The sequence below is a fragment of the Capra hircus genome, chromosome 18 (genome assembly GCF_001704415.2).
Source record: "Capra hircus breed San Clemente chromosome 18, ASM170441v1, whole genome shotgun sequence".
Taxonomy (NCBI): Eukaryota; Metazoa; Chordata; class Mammalia; order Artiodactyla; family Bovidae; genus Capra; species Capra hircus.
The window spans coordinates 66,707,019-66,729,767 of record NC_030825.1 but is presented as its reverse complement, the minus strand read 5'-3'; the positions used below and the strand labels follow the sequence as shown (position 1 = coordinate 66,729,767).

At 46.8% G+C, this 22,749-nt stretch overlaps 1 protein-coding gene across 1 annotated transcript; it reads right to left on the bottom strand.

The window, feature by feature from the left end:
- ZNF671 (zinc finger protein 671) lies at nt 13,871-16,778 on the bottom strand. Its single transcript, XM_018063260.1, is given in 9 exon segments — nt 13,871-14,145; nt 14,148-14,354; nt 14,357-14,684; nt 14,686-14,797; nt 14,799-14,929; nt 14,931-15,001; nt 15,004-15,093; nt 15,874-16,017; nt 16,625-16,778. Coding segments are annotated over 9 exon segments (1,512 nt in total).

The window sequence follows — 22,749 nt, the reverse complement described above, 5'->3', positions numbered from 1 at the left end:
CACTTCCAAAGGCCCCTACACTGGATTGGTCTATAGAGAAGACAGCTGACCTGATCTCACCTTAAAATAATGCTCAAGCAGGAGAAACTACACTACACCAGGATGAGAAGATGACGACATCGGAGGTAGACAGCTTGCCCAAGATGCTGGTCCTGATTCGTATGATCATTTATGTTTTCTTGACTTCTTAGACCTTTGCATATAAATCAAATGCTTTTCTATCATAGGCCTGATTCTATGCTAGTTTTAGAATTCAGTTCAGTTGTTGGGTTTGTGGCCAATTACCTGTGTCTATTTCTGGGTTACTTTGGTAAATTTCTCTACTACAAGACTCTAACTGGTTGGCCCTGAGAAAATTCACTTAAAAAAAAAAATATATATATAGTCATATTCGGGTCACTGTGATATTACTAGATGGGATCCTCTCATCGGGCCAATTAATAATGCCTGCTCTGACTCTGGCCATAAATTTGAGCTTTTTTCTATTACTCAAGCTCAATCAGAGCAAAAAGAAAGGTTTCAGCAAAAGAGGAAAAAATCTCCCACAATTATGGGATGGATTTATATAGATAACACCAGGCTATGGGAATTTAGGTTTAAAGTCTCCTCTGTGTTGGAAACAATTAAATCATACTAAGAACAATCAGTCTAGTAACATTAGAAAACTGGGCTATGTGCCTTATAGACGGTGCCAATATATAATTTCCCTGGAAGATAAAGATTCTATAGAGCCGACTAAGTCAGATGACTTGAGATATACTGGGCTACATCTAATGGAAGCTCTTAACTTAAGTCTTACTTGTGGCTTTACTAACACTGCTAGCTATGTTATTTGTATTTCACCTGTTTAGCAATATTGCTGTTTCTTACACTGTCAAATGTGTGTGTGAGGCCTCTAATAGAATAATATATAGTTCCATATGAGATCGATGATGGTAACAGTGTAACTCTAGATATGGCAAGAAGCAACAAGAGGGAATGATTTCCTGGACCAAGAGGCTGGTAAGACAGGTGGTCCAGAAAATTTTGGATACTGTTTTATGGCCTAGTCCAGTAACAGTACATTGAGTGGCCTGTCAACAAAATCTTTGCCAAACCTGAGAATGGACATTCTCAGCACCGTGGGATAAAATGGTCATGAAGTGCCCCCCCTCAAAATCATGGTCAAGTTTATGAGCAAAAAGGGGCTCTGCCAACTGAGGACTGACACTTGCCATCTACATCTGCAAAGATTAAATCATGGCCACGGCAACTGCTGACTTTCAGTGCCCCTGAAAGGAGTTCAGGGTGAAAATCAGGAATAAGGCACTCTGTGCTCTAGGAAAAACTGGCAGAATAGGCCTTCAGATAGTTAGATCTTTTCAGGAGAAGGTTCAATTAAAAGTCAAAATGGAGTAGCTATGGTTCGGACATCCTGGGAAATAACTAGGTGATACTATGGGTGTAATTTCAAATTAGACGTTGTGTTGCTAAACACTTGAGTTTCCTGAGTTGTGTCAGGCTTAAATGCTATCATTCTCAAAACAATGTCTGCTGGAAGCTAGTAACTGCAACCTTACTTTTTATTAAACTAGGTAACTGGCTACCTGGCTACGAGTCTCCCCAAAGTGCCAGGTCCAGACTGGGTTTCAGGCCTATTCTAAAAAGAAATGAGATTTATTTTGTCTACTAAATTCCAGTTATCACTCCTCCAACTACTTCTAATTGGGTCTGTTACACCAAAATGGCAGACCAAGGGATTGAGATTTTAATCCTACAAGACTCAGATCTAGAACTTGGAACTCAGAGATACTTCCAATTCAGTGTCTATACTCCAAGCTGGGGCAGTCCTATGCTCCATTTTGACAGGAAGTTATGACAGTCATAGTTGCTGGTTCCCTAAATTAAAACTGAGTAGAACTCAGTTGGAGAAGGCAATGGCACCCCACTCCAGTACTCTTGCCTGGAAAATCCCATGGACGGAGGAGCCTGGTTGGCTGCAGTCCATGGGGTCGCTAAGAGTCAAACACGACTGAGCGACTTCACTTTCCCTTTCATGCATTGGAGAAGGAAATGGCAACCCACTTCAGTGTTCTTGCCTGGAGAATCCCAGGGACGGGGGAGCCTGGTGGGCTGCCGTCTATGGGGTTGCACAGAGTCGGACACGGCTGAAGCGACTTAGCAGCAGCAGCAGCAGCAGAACTCTGTGGGGCTCTGGAGTAGAGATCTGTTCTGTGTTCTCCACTGCTTATCTGTAGGATATAGGCTTCATTCAGCATCCTTGACCTTCCCTGAGTTCCAAAGTTGTAGATTCAAACAATTGCTAATCAGGGAAGGGAGGGGATACAGAAACAGGAGAAAGAATCAAAGGTTGGTTCGGCCTCAAGACAGAGTCCTGGTTCCAACTCAAAAAAATATGCATAACAATGTCTTTGAGCCCCCACCCAGGTGGAGGATGGTAACTTCAGACTGAACACAAGATTCCTGGAGCACAGCTCTGTTGCCTCACCACCAGCCAATCAAAAAGGGTCACAAACCCTGCAACCCTCACCCCAAATGTTGCCTTCTGATTCCGGGGACCAGAGACAACCATCCTGTTAGGTCTCCTGTTTGGCCCCTGTCTATTCCGTCTCTGAGAGGGGCCAACAGTTTCAAACTAAATTGCTGTTATTACAAGGGTGAATGCTGGTTTCAGGCAAAACACAACAAAATAAAACCTTGACTTAGATCTTGTAGAGAGAGACTTCTGCTCTGCTAGGCAGGTGTACACCCATGCACAGCAGGAAGAAATTACAGAAGAAAGAGACCTCCACCCCAATTCCCAAGAAGTATCTTGAGTATGAAGTCTCTCAGGGAGGAGTTGTTAGGGGAAGCACACTGATTGAAACCTCCCACCCTGGCCAGGCACCTTAGTAACCATTTGCATGAGTTGTTTTATAACAGGAGATCCTGATCAGGAATATGGAACTAATAAGCCACCACCAATTGGAAGAGTTCGGGAAAGGGCTAAAGGAGACACTGCGTGTCCGTCCACTTCCTAGAAGCCCTCTCGCTAGCATCCATCTTGGCTGAGCGATAAGTGCACCACCACCAGGAAAGACTCTAAATTATAATGATTGGCCAAAGACCACCCGGAAATTAATCCCGTCACCATAAAACCCGAGACTGCAAGCCACGCGGCAGAGCAGTTCTCCTGGGTTCCCTTACCCTACTGCTCTCCACCCGGGTGCCCTATCCCAATAAAATCTCTTGCTTGGTCAGCACGTGTCTCCTCGGACAATTCTTTTCCGAGTGTTAGACAAGAGCCCGCTCTTGGGGCCCTGTAGGGGGGCCTCCTCCTTCCTACAATTCCATTCTCACACTGTTTCCTGTGGCCAGGGTGCCTGAGCTTCCTGTCAGTAGCGTGAATCCACTCTGTGCTTACTCCCTCAGTCTTGTCCGACTCTGCAACCCTTTGGACTGTAGCCTGCCAGCTTCCTCTGTCCATGGGATTTTTCAAGCAAGAATACTGGAGTGAGTTACCATTTCCTCTTCCAAGGGATCTTCTCCACCCAGGGATCGAACCTGGGTCTTCTGGGTCTTTTGCATTGCAGGTATATTTTTTAACCGCTGAGCCATCAGGGAAGCCCAAACCTCTTCTATAGCTGCAGAATTTTAGAACTGTGGTTGCAAAAGTTTATTAGTGCACATTTGTTATCTTAATTTAAAAAGCTTAATTTGAAGAAAAAATGGAAGGACCTTGAACTTACCTCCTCTCAGGAACACACCAAAATCACAACTAACTGCTGAACAACTATGGATTAAAAAAACTGCAACCTGCAGAAAAAGATCTAGAGCTAAAGGCATAAAGAAGAAACCACATGAGATGTAATTATATTCCAATTAAATTTTAAAAAATTAACGTGTAGGGATTTCCCTGGCAGTGGTTAAGACTCTGTGCTTTCATTCCCAGGAGACAAGAGTTTGATCGCTGGCTGGGAACCTAGGATCCTGAATGCCCAGCTGCACAATTAAAAAAATAAAATAAAATGTAGAATGTCGAGTTTGGATTATTACTCCTTTATAACCATAGAAAGTGAAAAACCTCTAATCATTATACTTGGTACAGGAAAACAATGTTTGCAAAAAAATATCTTGTCCTGCATTAAAGGCAGAGGAACCAGAGATTCGCTGGATCATGGAAAAAGCAAGAGAGTTCCAGAAAAACATCTACTTCTGCTTTATTGACTATGCCAAAGCCTTTGACTGTGTGGATCACAACAAACTGTGGAAAATTCTGAAAGAGATGGGAATACCAGACCACCTGACCTGCCTCTTGAGAAACCTGTCTGCAGATCAGGAAGCAACAGTTAGAACTGGATATGGAACAACAGACTGGTTCCAAATAGGAAAAGGAGTACATCAAGGCTGTATATTGTCACCCTGCTTATTTAACTTCTATGCAGAGTACATCATGAGAAACGCTGGGCTGGAAGAAGCACAAGCTGGAATCAAGATTGGTAGGAGAAATATCAATAACCTCAGATATGCAGATGACACCACCCTTATGGCAGAAAGTGAAGAGGAACTGAAAAGTCTCTTGATGAAAGTGAAAGAGGAGAGTGAAAAAGTTGGCTTAAAGCTCAACATTCAGAAAATGAAGATCATGGCATCTGGTCCCATCACTTCATGGGAATTAGATGGGGAAACAGTGGTAACAGTGTTAGACTTTATTTTTTTTTGGCTCCCAAATCACTGCAGATGGTGATTGCAGCCATGAAATTAAGACGCTTACTCCTTGGTAGGAAAGCTATGACCAACCTAGGTAGCATATTCGAAAGCAGAGACATTTCTTTGCCAACAAAGGTCTGTCTAGTCAAGGCTATGGTTTTTCCAGTGGTCATGTATGGATGTGAGAGTTGGACTGTGAAGAAAGCTGAGCGCCGAAGAATTGATGCTTTTGAACTGTGGTGTTGGAGAAGACTCTTGAGAGTCCCTTGGACTGCAAGGAGATCCAATCAGTCCATCCTAAAGATCAGTCCTGGGTGTTCATTGGAAGGACTGATGTTGAAGCTGAAACTTCAATGCTTTGGCCACCTGATGCGGAGAACTGACTCATTTGAAAAGACTCTGATGCTGGCAAAGACTGAAGGCAGGAGGAGAAGGGGACGACAGAGGATGAGATGGCTGAATGGCATCACCGACTCAATGGACATGGGTTTGGGTGGACTCTGGGAGTTGGTGATGGGCAGGGAGGCCTGGCGTGCTGCAATTCATGGGGTCCTAGAGTCAGACACGATTGAGCGACTGAACTGAACTGAACTGAATGGCTGTATGTGTGTGTGTTCAACATGTCCCTACACACAGTATTTTTCTTAGTACAGGAAAGTCATTCTTTACCCGACTGCACTGTAATTTTCTCCATTAACCATGAATCATGGATTAACCACTTGCGGCGGCGCTTGGCCCTGACTTGCAGAGACTGCAGCCTAGAGGCGCCCAAGCTGGGAGAGACGTGGGCTGGTCCAGAGTTCTTGGCACACCGGTGGGCGGAGGGTGGAGGAGGAGTCAGCAGATGGCGAGGACGGGGCTGAGACTCTCGAGGGAGTCCCCAGACAAGAGTGAGCCCGAACTCTGGGCAGGGCATTGCCTTTGGGCTGTGCCGTAGAAAATTCGACCCAGAAGAAGGGAGAACTTAGCTTGGAAGGTCCTACCTATTAATAAATCGCCTTGGCAGTGCCCGGACCCTCGTGTGTGTCGCCCGGGTCCCCACGCCACCCCTGTTCTCCCACCCAGCAAAAGACTCAACCTGACTCTGCGCCCCGCCTGCCTCGCCCCTTCCTCCTGCATGTCCCCTCTCAGACGCGATCTCCAGTCAGATGTGGTCCAGGGGCTGGGAGCAGGAGGGCCTCAGAGGAAAAGCCCTCATCACGTTCCCCTGGGAACCTTCTCCTTGGGCCCCTGCAGGACCTTCCACCGGGTGCCTCTGGGTGCCAGCCCTCCTGAGAAACCTCACCATGGACCAGGAGGCCCACAGGGACCCCGCCCAGCAATTGAGTTGTCTGGGAAAGCAGCCCCAAATGCTGGTGAGGTCCATGGAGGGTAGCTACCTGTTAGAGACCATCAGTCAGTAATTACAGAAAGGGGTAGATGAAAAGAATGCTGAAGAAAGCTTTTCAGAGGGTGAGAAGCCCTTACAATGAACCTGGTAAATGCAGGGACTGTGGCTGTGTTGGAGGGGTCTTTGCAGCCCTCCAGTCTCTCCCCACCCTCTTCCCACTGTCCCTTTGGGGAGGTTGCATATGTGTTCCAGCAACAGATGGCTGCTAATGTGAGGCTGCTCTGGGTTTCTGCTGATCCTCAAACCTGTTCAGGGAGGGCTCTCGCCTCTGGCTAGTCAGGATTTTCTTTCCAGCTGGTGAGGCTTCCGGAACCTCCAAACAGCTCACAGCCCCAGATGCTGATATCTGCCCAGCCTTGTAAAGTCTCCTCCTGCACATGCTAAACTTAGTTTTCTACCAAACATCCACGGGACCCCAAATAGAATCTTTCAGCTCCTTCTTTGAACACAGCCCATTTTTCTGGTGAGAGAAATTATACCTTGGAAACTTGCTAGATTTATGGTATTACTGAATACTTGGATGGAAGATGGTGATGGTTAATGATGCAGACTGAACGTAGACATGTAATCTTCTCTGGTGTCTCAGTGGTAAAGAATCTGCTTGCCAATGCAGGAGAGCCCGGTTTGATCCCTGGGGTAGGAAGACCCCTTGGAGAAAGAAACGACCCATTCACGTATCCTTGCCTAGGAAATCTCATGGACAGAGGAGCCTGACGGGCTGCAGTCCATGGGGTTGCAAAGAGTTCGACACGACTGAGCATGCACGCGTATCCAGAAAATGAAACAGTTCTCAGCAATAAAAAGAATGAAGTGCTGCTGCTGCTGCTGCTGCTAAGTCGCTTCAGTCGTGTCCGACTCTGTGCGACCCCACAGATGGCAGCCCATTGGGCTCCGCTGTCCCTAGGAGTCTCCAGGCAAGAACACTGGAGTGGGTTGCCATTTCTTTCTCGAATGCATGAAAGTGAAAAGTGAAAGTGAAGTCGCTCAGTCGAGTCCGACTCTTAGCGACTCCATGGACTGCAGCCTACCAGGCTCCTCCGTCCATGGGAGTTTCCAGGCAAGAGTACTGGAGTGGGGTGCCATTGCCTTCTCCAAATGAACTACTAGTACAAGGCTTATTGATGACTCTTGAAACAAGACAGCATCATGATGAACTCACGGGAAAAAAGAGGAAACACTTTATGATTCCAATCAAATAAAAATCTAGAAAATGCAAGCTAATCTGCTGTAGAGAAAGTAAGTTGATGGTTGCTGGGAGGGTCAGAAAATGTAGGGAGAGAGATTATAAAAGTCCATGAGGTAGGGCTTCCCTGGTGGTTCAAGGGTCAAGAATCTGCCTCCCAATGCAGGGGACACAGGTTTGATCTCTGGTCTGCGAAGACACCACATACTATAGCACAGCTAAGCCTGTGCACCGCAACTACTAAGCTAGCATTCTAGAGCCGCGAGCCACAACTACCGAAGCCCACATGCCTAGATGCTGGGCTCCCCAATAAGAAACACTCCTGCAATGAGAAGTCTGTGCACAACTAGAGAGTAGCCCCCACTCTCTGAAACTGAGGAAGGCCCTCCTGTGGCAACAGAGATCCAGCACAGCCAAAAGTAAAATAAATGTCTTTTTTTCAAAAGTGCATGAGGGAAATGCGCATCGACAGGTATTATGATCATAGTTCTACAGGTTCGTATGTATGGTAAAACCTCTCAAACTGTAAATTTTAGACATGCACACTTTCATTCCTATCAATTATATTTTAACAGTCCTTTAAAAGTAGTTCAAAATAGAAACCTAAATTTCCCACTCTTTTCAGAAAATTAGCTTTGGTAACCCAATATTGACTCTATATAACCTCTCCTCCTAGCCAGGTCAGTCTCATGTCCTTTGCTGGAAGCAATGAAGGGTGTTTTCACTTGTATCAACACGAATGCTGGCTGGACTGGGCCACGGACTCCATACACCTGGACTATGAGATCTCCCTTCTCTTTATTCTTGTTTTTCTGCCTGCACAGCAATAGACTTATGGGAATCCAGAATTTTTTAGATTATTTTATCTCAGAGTGACCTCTGTCACACTTTCCATGGATCTGAAGGTTGAAGAATTTCTGTGCACAATCATCTTGCGCAGCCATAGTCACCAGAACATCTGTGGACGCGTTTTAATCTTTTTAAATTTATTTTAAAGTGGTACTTATTCTCAGCTGTGCTGGGCCTTCAGGGCTGTGTGGTCTCCGCTCTGTTTCGGGGTGCATGTGCCGGTTTCTCACTGCAGTGGCTTCCCTTGTTGTGGTCCGAGGGCTCTAAGGTGTGGGGTCAGTAGCTGCAACTCCTGGGCTTGAGAACAGAGGCTCAGTAGTTGTCGCACATGGACTTAGTTGCTCCAAGGCACGTGAGATCTTCCCAGACCAGGGATCAAACCTATGTCTCCTGCATTGGCGGCAGATTCTTTACCACTAAGCCACCAGGGACGCTCTGTGGACACACTTTTAGAAGCGGTACACTCCATTTGGATGGCTGAAGCCTCCTCTACTCTCTATTAATCCAGCCTTCTGGATTACTAATTATGGTCCCACTATCCCTTAGTGTTACCAGTGAATTCTGTATTTCAGGGCAGGCGATTCCTTTGCAGGATCTGGGGGAGATTCCACTCAGTAGCCTGAGCACGATGTGATGTCAACAGAACAAGCAATACAGTCATGGTGCTTCCAAAAGCATTGGAGGTTGTGGCAACTGCTCCCTCTTCTGAGTGATTTTTAAAGTAACTTATTCATTTTTGGCTGTGCCAGTTCTTCCTTGATGCTTGGGCATTTCTCCAGTTGTAGAGAGCAGAGGCTACTCTCTAGCTGCTGTGTGTGAGCTTCTTATTACAGTGGCTTCTCTTGTTGCGGAGCACGGGCTCTAGAGCCCGGGCTCAGTAGCTGTGGCACAGGGTTTAGTTGCTCTGAGGAGGGTGGGATCTTCCTGGATCAGGAATCGAACCCGCATTTCCTGCACTGGCCACGGGTTCTTTACCACTGAGCCACCAGTGAAGTCACAGGGTGACTTCTGAACCCACAAAATATTCTGGTACTGAGACCACAAATTAGGACCATGAAGCCCAGACATGTGTCCTACTGGTTGTATTTATCTGCAAGAGCAGCTATAACAAAGCGCCATAGACTGGGTGGCTTCAACAAAAGAAATTTCTTTTCCCACAAATTTAGAGTCAAGAAATCTGAACTTGTTTCAGCTTCAGTTCCTTCTGAGCCCTTTCTCTTAGGCTGGTAGATAGTGGTCTTCTCCTTAGCTTGATTCTGTGCACATCTGTATTGAGATTTTCAATAACTTTCAGATCATGCCACTGAACTTGGTAAGAAATTAAATTCTAGTGGAAGCCCTAAAGGCTTTATAAAACTGTTACCAAAAGGTCAAGGATTAGTTACATGGGACCCAGTGAACTGATGAATACAGATATAATTTTATGGGTTTGTCTGAAGTATTACTGGCTTTTAATCTGTATTTCCCAGGTAAAAGGAAATGTTTACCTTTAAGCTAACAGTGATTTAAAGCAACTTGATAAATCTTTTCTCTCTAGCTGATCCCGTCAGAATTTGGAAACTCTTAGTGAATCTTCTTATTTTCGTGGCATTATGGTTACTGCCTTGGTGGCTCAGATGCTGAAGAATCCACCTGCAATGCAGAAGACTCAGGTTCGATCCCTGGGTTAGGAAGATCCCCTGGAGATGGGAATGGCTACCCACTCTACTCTTCTTGCCTGGGAAATCCCATGGACTGAGGAGCCTGGCAGGCTACAGTCCATACAAAGAGACACGACTTAGCGACAGAGCACACGCCTATGCACGCGGCCTACAGGATTCACAAGTAAGTGTCGCCACCTTCTAGCAAGTTCAGGAATCACATGATATTGGTTACCTTGACAAGAGAGGAGTTCCCCCTTCGTGGGTCACAGCCTTGTTGTGGTGAAGGGCTTGCATAACTCAACGAAGCTACAAGCCATGCCGTGCAGGGTCACCCAAGACAGAGGGGTCATAGTGAAGAGTTCTGACAAAATCTGGTCAACTGGAGGAGGAAGATTAACCCCCTCCCAACCCCAGCCAGGTCGGAAAGTGTCCAATATGCTACTGGGGAAGAGTGGAGGGTAATTACTAATAGCTCCAGAAAGAATCAAGTGGCTGGGCCAAAGGGGAAAGGATGCTCAGCTGTGGATGTGACTGGTGGTGACAGCAGAGTCCAGTGCTGTAAAGACAGCATCACCGACAACGCACATGAGTTTTAGCAAACCTAGGGAGATAGGGAAGGACATGGGAGCCTGGCGTGCTGCAGCCCATGGGGTCACAACGAGTGGGACACAACTTAGCATCTGAACAACAAACAGAGGGATTCATCCAGCTGTTCAGGTAGATATCTGACTTCAGTCCCTTTCGGCTTCCCTTGCCTTGAGAGGCCTCTTAGGAGTTCGATCTGAGGGACTTCCCAGGCGATCCAGCAATTAAAGCGACTCTGGGCTTCCGCTGCAGGTGTGTGGGTTCAGTGACTGATGGGAGAACTAAGATCCTGCATGCCCTTTGGCATGGCCAAAGAATAAAAAAAAAGCACAGCATATGATATAAAAAGACAAAGAAAATGCAGAGTTACGCTGGGGGTCAGAGACCTCCAGGCAGTTTCCCAGACTGTTATCCACACAGTGTTGTGATGCACTTCCGGATTAAGCCATGGATATCTGGGTGGTGACTCCTGGCTTTCGGAAGGCTCAAGTCAGAAGATATCAGCAGGGACTTTTATGCTTTTCTGGTAACAGTCAAGCCAGACTGCCTAACCGTTACCATCAGTAATCAAATGGACCTTAGTGTTGTCACAGGATTTTAGGCCACACTATGTGGCATGTGGGGCCTTAGTTCCCCAACCAGGCATCAAACCTGTGACCTCCAAATTGAAAGCATTGAGTCTTAACCACTGGACTGCCAGGGAAGTCACTGTCACCGGATTTTTTAATATTAGTTAGTTAAGTTGCTCAGTCGTGTCTGACTCTTAGCAAAACTATGGACTGTAGCCCACCAGGCTCCTCCGTCCATGAGATTCTCCAGGCAAGAATACTGGAGTGGGTTGCCATTTCCTTCTCCAGGGGATCTTCCCAACCCAGGGATCGAACCCAGGTCTCCCTTATTAGAGGCAGACGCTTTAACCTCTGAGCCACCAGGGAAGCCCTGGTGTTTTTAACATTAAACAACACATAATAAATCCTGTTATTCTTATCTTAGCAAAATGTCAAAGCCAGATATTTAGAAGTCCCTAGAGACAAAGCTAGAACTGTTTTGGTTCAGTTTTAAAACAAATTTTATCATAAATGAAACAAATGCTCAATACAGCAAAATTTCTGGGATGCTGAAATATAGTCACTCCAGTCATTTTCGCCTGAGAATTCCATGGACAAAGGAGCCTGGTAGGTGACAGTCCATGAGGTCAAAAACTGTTGGACATGACTGAGTGATTACTTACAGAATAAGTGACTACATTAGGTGTGAGTTCTTGAATAAATGACACTACCCACCTTAAGAAAACAGAAAGGACAAACTAAATCCTGTTTGGCAGCTGTATGATTATTCCACCATCTCCTCATACCCTGGGAATCAGGGCAGCGAACTGACAACTGATTAAACCTCTTTCAACAGGAGTTACCAAAAACACTGGGTAAGTCACAAAACCCATATCTCTGGAATCCTAGATTTTCATTCTCTCAGCCCCCATTTTCCTGCCTACACAGCAATGGACTTGACCTGATTCAGCAAGTCTAGGGACTTCCCTGGAGGTCCAGCAGTTAAGACACTGTGCTTCCACTTCAGGTGTGTGGGTTCAATCCCTGGTGAGAGAACTAAGGTCACACATGTTGCATGGTGTGATTTTAAAAAAAAGTAAGGAAAAAAACCCTGATTCATCGAGTTTCAGCAAATTCACAGAAGGTTTATAGATTGTCATGCAGGTGAACTCGGCCATAGAAGAAACATAGCACTGGAGGTCTTGACAATTTCTATACCCTCTCATCCTGTATAGCCATAGTATGGGAATATCTGAGGAGGACCTTTAGCAAGTACACCCCTCTAGGGCGCTGTAATCTCTCCAACTACTTAGTACGGATACTCAGTGTTTCTGAACCAGTATGGTTCCTGTAGGACATCCAGTTAGTGACACCTGCCTCCCAAATTCTGGACTCAGGCTCCTTGGCAGATACCAGAGACCAATTGCTTCTTACTAATGCTTGAGAACATTCTATAGGAACAAGGGACCATCTGGCTTTCTTCATACTTACCAATAAAGCTAGCATTGAGGCCACATGTATCTGATGGGGCCCAGAAGTCAGTCCTATAACGCCTTGACAGCAATGCAAACTGGGCCAAAAGTGAACAGCTATTCTTTGCCATCATCCTGGACTCTCTGAAGCACAGAAATCTGAGGGTTCTCATGAAATCTGTTTACCTTTTCACACTGATAGAACACAATTGTGTCCTTAACAGACTCCACACAGTGAACAGAACCCTCAAGATTACAGGTAGCTCAGAGTAAGGACTTTATTACTGTACAAAAATGAGCAGGTGTGGGGCTCATGGTTCCAAGGCTGGGGGACTTGGAGACTGTATTTCACAATTCTAATGAGACCAAGACATCCCGAAGGTAAAACTCTGCAGGCTTTCTGGAGAACACATGTGCTGATCCTTTCCATACTGAACCCAGTAAAAGGGTGAAAATAAGGCCCCTGTGAGCCACTGAGGCCACTCCTGACTCCTCCCCGGGACTGGGGAGAGGTAGAGGCCGGCCTGCCTGAGCCTGTAACCGACGCACATTGTGGGACTTCTCCCACATGCAGGATGCCCTTTACCACCGGCAAAGGCCCTTAGTGTAGAAAGTGTACCGCAGCTCCTGAAAGCAACTCACACATGGGGCGCTCATCGGGAGCCTGCCCGTTGTGGCTGTCCATATGTATGAGGTGTCACTTCTGATTGATGGCTCTCTCACAAAGCCCATGCTCAGACCTTCACTCCGGGGAGTTGTCAGGGTGAACAAGGAGACAGCATTCCCCGCACTCTAAAGCCATTGTCCAGTGTCCCTTCCTGTGCTAATAAGGTTTGTTGTTGCTCAGTCACTCAGTCTTTGAGAACCCATGGACTGCAACATGCCAGGCTGCTCTGTCCTTCACTATCTCCTAGAGTTTGCCCAGATTCACGTCCACTGAGTTCCTGATGCCATCCAACCATCTCATCCTCTGCCACCCTCTTCTCCTCTTGCTCTCAATCTTTCCCAGAATCAGGATCTTTACCAATGAGTCGGCTCTTCACATCACGTGGCCAAAGTATTGGAGTTTCAGCTTCAGTATGTCTTTTCAATAAAGGTTCAAGGTTGATTTCCTTTCAGATTGACTGGTTTGAGCTCCTTGCAGTCCGGACTCTCAAGAGTCTTCTCCAGCACCACAGTTTGAGACCATCAGTTCTTTGGCACTCAGGAGTCTTTATGGTCCAACTTTGGTCTTTGGGAAAAGGCTTTCCTGCTTCCCTGGTGGCTCAGTGGTAAAGAGTCTGCCTTCCAATGCAGTAGATGTGGGTTTGATCCCTGGGTTGGGAAGATCCCCTGGGGGAGAATATAGCAACCCACTCCAATATTCTTGTCTGGGAAACTCCATGGTCCATGGGGTTGCCAAGAGTCAGACCCAACTTAGTGACTAGAGAACAACAAAGGCTTTCCTATGTCTGCTGTACTCACAGGCACTGCCAGGAAATCTCAAGTGCACAGTAAGTGGGGAGCATTGGCTAAGAGATCGCCCACGTTCCCTGCACTCTCACGCTTCTTCTCCAGTATGAGTCCTCTGGTGGAGAACAAGCATGCATTTGCAGTTGAACTCTTCCAGCAGCCCTTGCTCCCATGTGAAGCTTCCAGTGCTGAGTGAGGTTTGGCCTTTGAGCAAAGGCCTTCCCACACCTGCTACACTCATACAGCTTGTCTCCAGAATGGACCTTCTGGTGCTGAATGAGTTTGGAGATGCAGCTGAAGGCTTTCCCACATTTCCTGCACTTGTAGTCACTGTGTGAACTCGCCAGTGTACATGAAGGTGGGAGCTCTGGCTGAAGGTCTTCCCACATTCGCTGCACTCATAGGGCTCTTCTCCAGTGTGAGTTCTCTGGTGCAGAATCAGTGTGTATTTGCAGTTGAACACTTTCCCACATTCACTGCACGTGTATGGCCTTGCTCCTGTGTGAACCTCCTGGTGCTGAATGAGGTTCGACTTGCTGCTAAGAATTTTCTGCAGTTACTGCACTGAAAGAGCCTTTCTCCTGTGTGAACTCACCTGTGTTCAAGCAAGCCAGAGACCTGTCTGAAAATTTCCCTGCATTAATTGCACTTGTAAGGTCTTTCACTGGTGTGTATGGTCTGATGTTTCAAAAGGTCACAGCTTTGGCTGAAGAATTTCCCACATATGCTGCACTCATGAGGTCTCTCTCCAGTGTAGATTCTCTGGTGTTGAGCAAGCGTGTCTTTCCAGGTAAATGATTTCCCACATTCACTGCGTTTGTTAATCTTCTGTTCAGTGCTAAGGGCTCCCCCACACCCAGTGCTCATGTGGGGACTTCATTCTGTCATGAGAGACCCAGTGCTTTAGGTCAGAGGGGGCTGGCATGTGCATTCTGTCTTCACCATGTTCATAGATCTTCTCCATCACACAGATTCTGTAGCTTTTCAGAGTCCTTGGTCTCATCCTTCCTGAAGAATTTCTCTCCACTGTGCTGTTTCTGGTGCTGATGGAGGTCTGCACTGAACCAGAACTGTCTCCCATAGGCCTCACACTTGTGTGGCTTCTGCCTGGCTTTCCCCTCCTGGTTGTTCAGTAGGATGAAAGATGTCTTTTAATGCTGGGCCAGACATGTCATATGGCTGGGTCTTCGAGCTGCCACAGGAGTCCTAAATGGTGACATTCCTTCTAAAGAAACAGTCTGCTCAGAGGAAGCAGCCTCAGCCTCCACTGCATGGCAATGGTCTGCAGCCAGTGGAGTGCCCAACGAGACACACGTTGACTTTCAGGAGGGGTCAACCCCACCATAAACATGTCTGACACACCCAGGGTAAGTCCATGGGACTATTCACAGAAGCGTGAGGTGGGACAGGCTGAGGAAGGGGTTGCTGTGCAGTGTGGGGCCTCTGAACATCGCAGAGTGGGGGAGGCCTCCTGACAGCAAGGACATGAGTACAAGGTTCAACAAACAGCTTCCAGGAGGAGGTTGGTCATTGGGACAGGTGAGTGTTAGGGAGAGAGGCATGTCCAGGCCCAGAAAACTCCAGTTACAAGTGAGTAGCTGGTGTTCAAAGATGACTGAAGCATATGTGCACCTCTCATGCAGTGCAGGCCAAATGCTGTAGACAAATGCAGACTGAGCAGTGAGGAGTAGTGGGTGCCAGGTAGATGCTAGGGTCCAGAAGTCAGACTAGAAGTCAGTCACAGTGCCCAGAACATGGGGAAGAACAGGTAGATTTGCTGTGTGGCCACATGCATGCATGCTCAGTCACTTCAGTCATGTCCAACTCTTTGTGACCCCATGGACGACAGCCCACCAGGCTCCTCTGTCCATGGAACGTCTCAGGCAAGAATACTAGAATGGGTTGCCATGCCCCTCTCTTGGCAATCTTCCCAACCCAGGGATTAAACCTGTGTCTCCTGCAGTGCAAGTGGATTTTTTTAATGCAGAGCTACCCACATAGGACGTGAAATCAAACACTGGCAGGAACCGTTGATATTTCTGTATTTGAACCCAACCTTGACATCCTGCTCCTCTCTGTGTCCACTCATCACGTCCCATATGAGGCTCTTTCTCTGTGGCTGGAGTCATCTCCACCTGGGCAGGCACCCAGGGCTCCTCCCTCTGCTCCAGCTACATGATGAAGTGTGATCTGGTGGGTATGATTCCTAAGGGAAACCCAGGACAGGTGAGTACAGGCTCAGAGCAACCCATCTTGTGACAGACTACCAGTTAAAAAATAATAATTATCACTGGGACTTCCCTGATGGTCCAGTGGTTAAGACTCTGAGCTTCCAATGCAGGGGCTTGGGTTTGACCCCTGGTGGGGGAACTAAGATCCCACATGCTGCACTGCATGCCCAAAATAACAATAATACTTATTATTATGAAAAGAACCATGAAGGAACCATCCAAGAGTCTCCATTAATTAGTGACTATATGAGTGCTTGAAACTCTGATAGGATGGAGCTTCAGAAAAATGTCACCTGGAGCAAGGGGCCAGAACCTCGGGCACAGAGGAGTCATAATTCTGGACAGATTCACCAGCCTAGAAAGCAACTATAATTAATGAGCTCTACTGGGCCAACCATGCCTTGTGATCCCTTAAACCTTGGCTTGTGTGGCTTTGGGGCTGCTCAGTAAGAAGTGAGGACATGCCACAGAGCTCAGCGCTGGCATCTCCTACAGGAGACACAGCAAGAAAGCAGTGTGGGAAGGACAGGGTGGACCCTGGGGAAAAGGAAAAAGGAGATGGGGTTGGTGTGAGGGCCTTACCCAGGGAAGCTAAAAGCGCCAAGGTCTCCAGCATCACATTCCCATACAGGAGCCTCTGGGCCTCAGCAAGGAGCCTCCATTCTTCCAGGGAGAAGCACACAGACACATCCTCAGACAGGACACAGCCATGCAAAGACGGGGACACAAGGTCCATGAGAATTATCTCCACTGAGCATCCTCATGCTGCCTACCCATAGCAACGTCCTGCTCCCTCATGTCCCCAGGTTGCCAGGTCACAGAAAGTACCAGGCACTGGTACTGCTGGACCTCACTCTCTCCTGACCACCCCCAATGAGCACTGTATCAGCCCACAGCAACGAGTGGGTTGGGAGATAGATGCCATCTAAAGTCCATGCCTGGGCTTTCCTGGTGGCTCAATGGTGAAGGAGCCACCTGCCAACGCAAGAGACACAGATTCCACCCCCAATCCAGGAAGAGCCCACATGCCATGGGGCAACTAAGCCCTGTGCCACAACGACCGAAGCCCTTGTGCCCAGAGTCAATGCTCTGCAACAAGAGAAGACGCTACAATGAGAAGCCCTCGTGCCACAACTAGAGGAAGCCCAAGTGTCAGTGAAGACCCAACACAGCCAAAAGAACTAATAAGCAAAATTAAAAAAAGAGAAGTCTGTGCGCCTGGCCCAGTGCCCCTTGGGAACCCTGTAACCTACTTCCTGGACACAGTTCCTAAATCTGGGCTCACTCTTTTCACTTACGGCTCCAGTGACAGGGACCATCAGTTAGCACTCCCCCCTCTCATGCACTTTGCTCTCCAGATTGTGTCTCCCTCACATCTTGAGCTACCTACCACCAGGCTTCTGTCCCACATCACAGATGTCACGCTGGACTCCCCACAGGTCACCCTGCACACAGCATGGACAGAGCACTTGGCAATGCAACCAGGCTGCCATCTTGTCACAAACCTCCAATGGCCCCCACTGCCAAAGCCCCGATTCCTGGTCTAAAGGTCCTGCAAGCTGGTCCTTTTTCTTTCTTCAAATCCCAGGTACCCAGAACCTATGCACCCCTCAGTTACTCTCAGCCCTCTTCCATTTCTCAGCTGTACATTGTATTAGTTTCCCTGTCACTGCTGGAACAGGTCACTATGAGCTGGTGGCTTAAATCAACACAAGTTTATCATCTTACATCTTGAGGGTGTAAATCCAAAAATGGGCAAAGGTTCCAGGAATTAGGAAATGGAGGTCATTGTGCTGTTCATCACACACATGTCCCCACACCAGTCACAATATTTCTACACCTGATTCTCTGAATATTAACTTGACAACAGACTTCCCCATTTCACTGGCTGTCATTTCCATCCTTTCAGCAGCTAAACTGAAAACTTTGGTTCCTCTTGCCTCGACTTCCCTCTGTCATCATCTACTTCAGAAAATAAACCCAGCTTTAGTAAAATCACAGCTTGAATGCCATGGAGCAGCTAAGCCTGTGTGCCACACCTACTGAGCCTGTGCTTTAGAGCCCTAGCTCCGAAATGAGAAGCCACCGCAGTGAGAAGCCCAGGCACCACAACTAGAGAGTAGCCCCAAAGTCACGAAGACCCTGCACAGTCAGAAATAAATTAAAGTCACAGCCTAGATCACAACTTGTGCCACTTTCTCAGCAGTCACTCCAGTGCAGCCCACCAACACTCATTTAGACGACTGCGATAGTCTCTGCCTCAATTTCCCTGTGGTGTGACCACATATAAAACCACAATTCTCAATGAGCTTATGGGTGCCAGGGGGCAAGGGAGAGTTAGGGAGTTTGGGGTGGACATGTACATACTGATACATTTTAAATGGATAACCAACAAAGACCTACTGTACAGCACGGGGAACTCTGCTCAATGTTATGTGGCAGCTCGGATGGAGGGGAGCCGGGGGAGAATGTGTACGTGTATACGTATGGCTAGGTCCCTTTGCTGTTCACCTGAAACTATCACAACATTGTTAATTGGCTATGAAAAAGTGAAAGTGTTAGTCACTCAGCCCTGTCTGACTCTTTGTGACCCCATTGACTATAGCCTGCCAGGCTCCTCTGTCCGCGGGCTTCTCCAGGCAAGAATACTGAAGTGGATTGCCATTCCCTCCTCCAGAGAATCTTCCCGACCCAGGAATCGAACCTGAGTCTCCTGCATTAACATGCGGGTTCTCTACTGTCTGAGTCACCAGGAAAGCCCCTAACTGTCTATACCCCAAAACAAAAAAACTTCAAAAAAAAAAAACAAAACACCTAAAATTCTGATCTATAACCCTTGCAGAAACTGAACCTGATTTATAGCCTCTTCCAGCTTAGGGTTCAGTCAGCCCTCTCCCTCCCTTGCCTGTGAACCTCAGCTTCAGGGACGTGATGGTGCCCAACTCCCGTGTTATTACCAAGCTCTGAATAGGCGGCCTTCACGCACCTTGTGTGTGCGGGCTTGCTTTATTCCCGCACCTGCCCTGGCTCCGACTCCGCCATGGCTCGGTCTCCTTCACGGTGTGTTCTCTGTGCTGCCAGAGGCAGCCTGCTGAGACTCGCACCAAATTTCCCAGACCTCCCGTCACCCTCAGAGTAGAGGCCAAGACTCTCAGCCGGCCATTTCCGGCCTGAACTCTGTCCCTCTGTGTCTACCCCCCAAAAAGGAAAGAGACTAACGGTTCATTGAACAGTCACAGCTCAGCCTCACCTCCAAGCACCTGAACGTACCTGGGATGCCTTTGATCCCTCACTTCTCTGGGTTCTACGGGAATCTCTCCATACAACTATGGCTTTGATTGGACCTGTCTCCTTGGGGAGTGCTTCCCATGTGGCTCAGTGGTAAAGAATCCACTTGCCAATGCAGATGACATGGGGTTGATCCCTGGATTGGGGAGATCCCCTGGAGAAGTAAATGACAACCGATTCCAGTATTCTTGCTGGAAAATCCCATGGACAGAGGAGCCTGGTGGGCTACAGTCCACGAGGTCGCAAAGAATCAGATACGACCGAGCATGTCTCGCCCTGGGACGGAGGTGCTAGTCTCCTCTCCAGCATTCTGCACCCCCAGAGATGAGATGGGACGCTGGGAGCTCTGGTCCAAAGTGAACTGCTCACAGGAAAAGGCCCCTCTCCTGGGCCATGACTGGCAGAGAGGTGACACATTGTAGCATCGAGAATTCTGGGTACTGTAGGCCCCAGTTTGCCTCCAGTCACAGAAGGGAAGCCCCTGCTCAGAAGGTGGAAGTAAATAAATCATTTATTGAGAGCCTACTGTCTTCTGAGCCTGCCAGTTGCTCCCAAACCTCAGGCTGCATATCACACCTCAGAATCTCTGTAACCATATGAGGCTGGTAGCAAACCCAAGTTCAACTTCTTGCCACTGGGAAAAACAGACAAACGTTGGTGGGAAAGTAAAAGTTGCTTTATTTAGGAGAAGAGCAGTCAGAGAAGATGGTGGATTAATGTCCTAAGACCATCTCCAAGTTGCCAGTTAAGAGACAAAAGATTTAAAGGCTGTGTGAGGAAGTGGGCTGCCGCATGTGTGATCCGCTTGTGCTCAATTCTCAGATTTGTTGGCTTCAAGATGAAATTTCAACAGGTATGGGTCTATCTGCTTGTGGTCAGCAGCTTTCCCTGGTGAGGGTCTGCTTCCTGTAAAATGTCAAGTAGGCGCTCCATATCCTAAGTCAGATACACTGATGTTGGCTGTTTTGGAGGTTCACAGCCTGCAAATACCAGCCTCTGAATTTGGGACCCAAGGCCAGCAGCTTCACCTCCATGATGTGGAATGCAAATTGAAGATAAACCCTCTTTTGCAGACCTCTATGAAGTTACTTAAATATTCCTCACACATAAATGTCCATTCACTAAAATAGTACCCATATCTTGGTGAGCTTACATTAAGTGCTTAAACCAGTGAATGCGCACAATTAGCGCTGGCTACATGGTCCTCATCATCAGGGACCTGGGCTCTCAAGCACCTGTGCGGCGGGAGGTGAAGCAAGGCTGCCTATGTGCAGAGCTCTGGGCAATGTCCATCAAAATTCACACACGCACACCATGGACCTATGAGGAGCCTTAACAGGAATGATTTAAAATTTTATAGGATGGCAGTGTGTACAATCTGTGCCATTTAAAATTCATTTAGGAAAAAAATAATCACACATACAGAATGATGTCATCAATTTCAGGTAGCCAGTTGCATTAGGGGTATGTTCTTCTAGGCAAGATGATTCAAGATTTATAGTTTAAGAAATATTTTCCCTCCAGAGTATATTTTTTTGAAACAGGCAAGAGCAATTTTTAAACTGCACCCCAAGGCATGTGGGATCTTAGTTCTCCAGCCAGAGATCAAACCCATGCCCCTGCATCAGAAGTGTGGAGTCTTAAACACAGCATAGGGTGGTAGCATAATTTTTCTATATCTTACTTTCAAATTCACAACCTTTGAACTTACACTAGAACCAATCATGTGTTTGGCTTCAAATTGGCAATGCAATCTACCACGTGGTGTCCAGTGTCTGACTTCAGGGCCTATAACCCCATTATTGATTATGGTACACTAGCCATAAAGCCTCACTTCTCTAAGCCCGTTTCCTCATTTCTGAAAGCGGGGAACAACAGTATTCATAGCACATGGTTGTTGGGATTATTACCTGGAGGACTACATGCCATCCTCTAGTCATTCTCTCGACAGTACTTCGAACCTTTCACATTGGAAGACCAGGACATGACTCCTGACCATCCATACTCTCTTGAGTTGATTCAGAGGCTTTCAGGTGCTCACTTCCTCCAGGAACCATAACCTCACACCCCCCACCAGCCTCCCTTGCCCCTACTGTCCTCAGGTAAACTGGCCCTAGGCGGATATGGGTAGTAAATGAAAGCTCAGCCTGAATTCCCATGACTCAAGCTTACCAGGTTCAGTCTCCAGCAGGACACCATCACTTGATACTGGAGTCCAAAGTGAGCACAAAACTATCAGAAGAGGGAAAAAGTGAAATCAAATTCTATAAGAAAGATTGCTCCATTTATCGAGGTCATCTTTAATTTCTCTGAGTGTCAGGGGGTTTCAACTTTAAGGAATCCAATATGTTGCACTTTTCTTCCTTTGTGTGCCATTTCTCAAGGAGTCTCTGTTCCTTATCAGCTCCTATTCCGGGACGAGTAGAGCTGCACACAGTTCTCAGGACTGAGATCATGGGAAAGGGTATCTGCTTGGGTTCCTTTCAGTAACTCCCTTCAGTGACTCTTTTCAGTGTCAGCGACCTTGTATGTATTGGACTATCCATTTTGTTGCAACTGATGGAATTTCATTCTTTGTAATAGCTGAGTAATCATTTTACTACAAGATATATAAGCCTACATTTCTGCTAATAAAATACCCTTGCTCCACTAGAGACCTGGGTACCCCACGTCCTTCTTTCTGTCTTCATTCTCTTTGGAGCGTGGAAGCCTGCTGAGCTCACTTTCTCGCCCAGGCTTTCAAGACCTCCTTGAGAGGACGCCCTGTGCCTTCGTGAGCGGTACAAGTCCTGTGCGTGGGTTTTATTGGTTTTCTACGTAATCTGAGAGATACTGCTCTTTCTCCTTTTCCCTTTCTTTTCACTGACTCCAGTCAACCAGGCCCCAGTCTGTAAAGAAGACCACATCTGAGCAAAAGCGTTTTTCTGGATTTTAGCTAAACTTCGAAGTTTTCAGTAATACTGAAAAAAAAAATTTTTGTAGTTTTCAATAAAATAACTGAGGAGTGAATATAATCAAAGAACTTGCATACATTTAATTATATTTATTCCTAAGTATTTTACTTTTTATGCTATAGATTTAGAAATTTTAATTATTCAATTATTTTCTATGTATTACTAATATATAGAACACAGTTCATTTATGTCTATAATCCTCTGTCTACCATATACACACGTGTATTTACAAATATATATAAAAAGAAAAAGAACTGTACACAGCACTTTGCTACATTCAACTATGCTAGTGAGTTTTCTGCATCAAATGATATGTGATTTTCCCCTTTAACCTGTTAATATGGTGGATAACATTCTTTGTTTTTCTCATATTAAATAAGTCCAACACCACTAAGAAATCTTTCTGGTTACGGTATAAAATGCTTTTTATACATTGCTGAATTTTATTTGCTAATACTGTCTTAA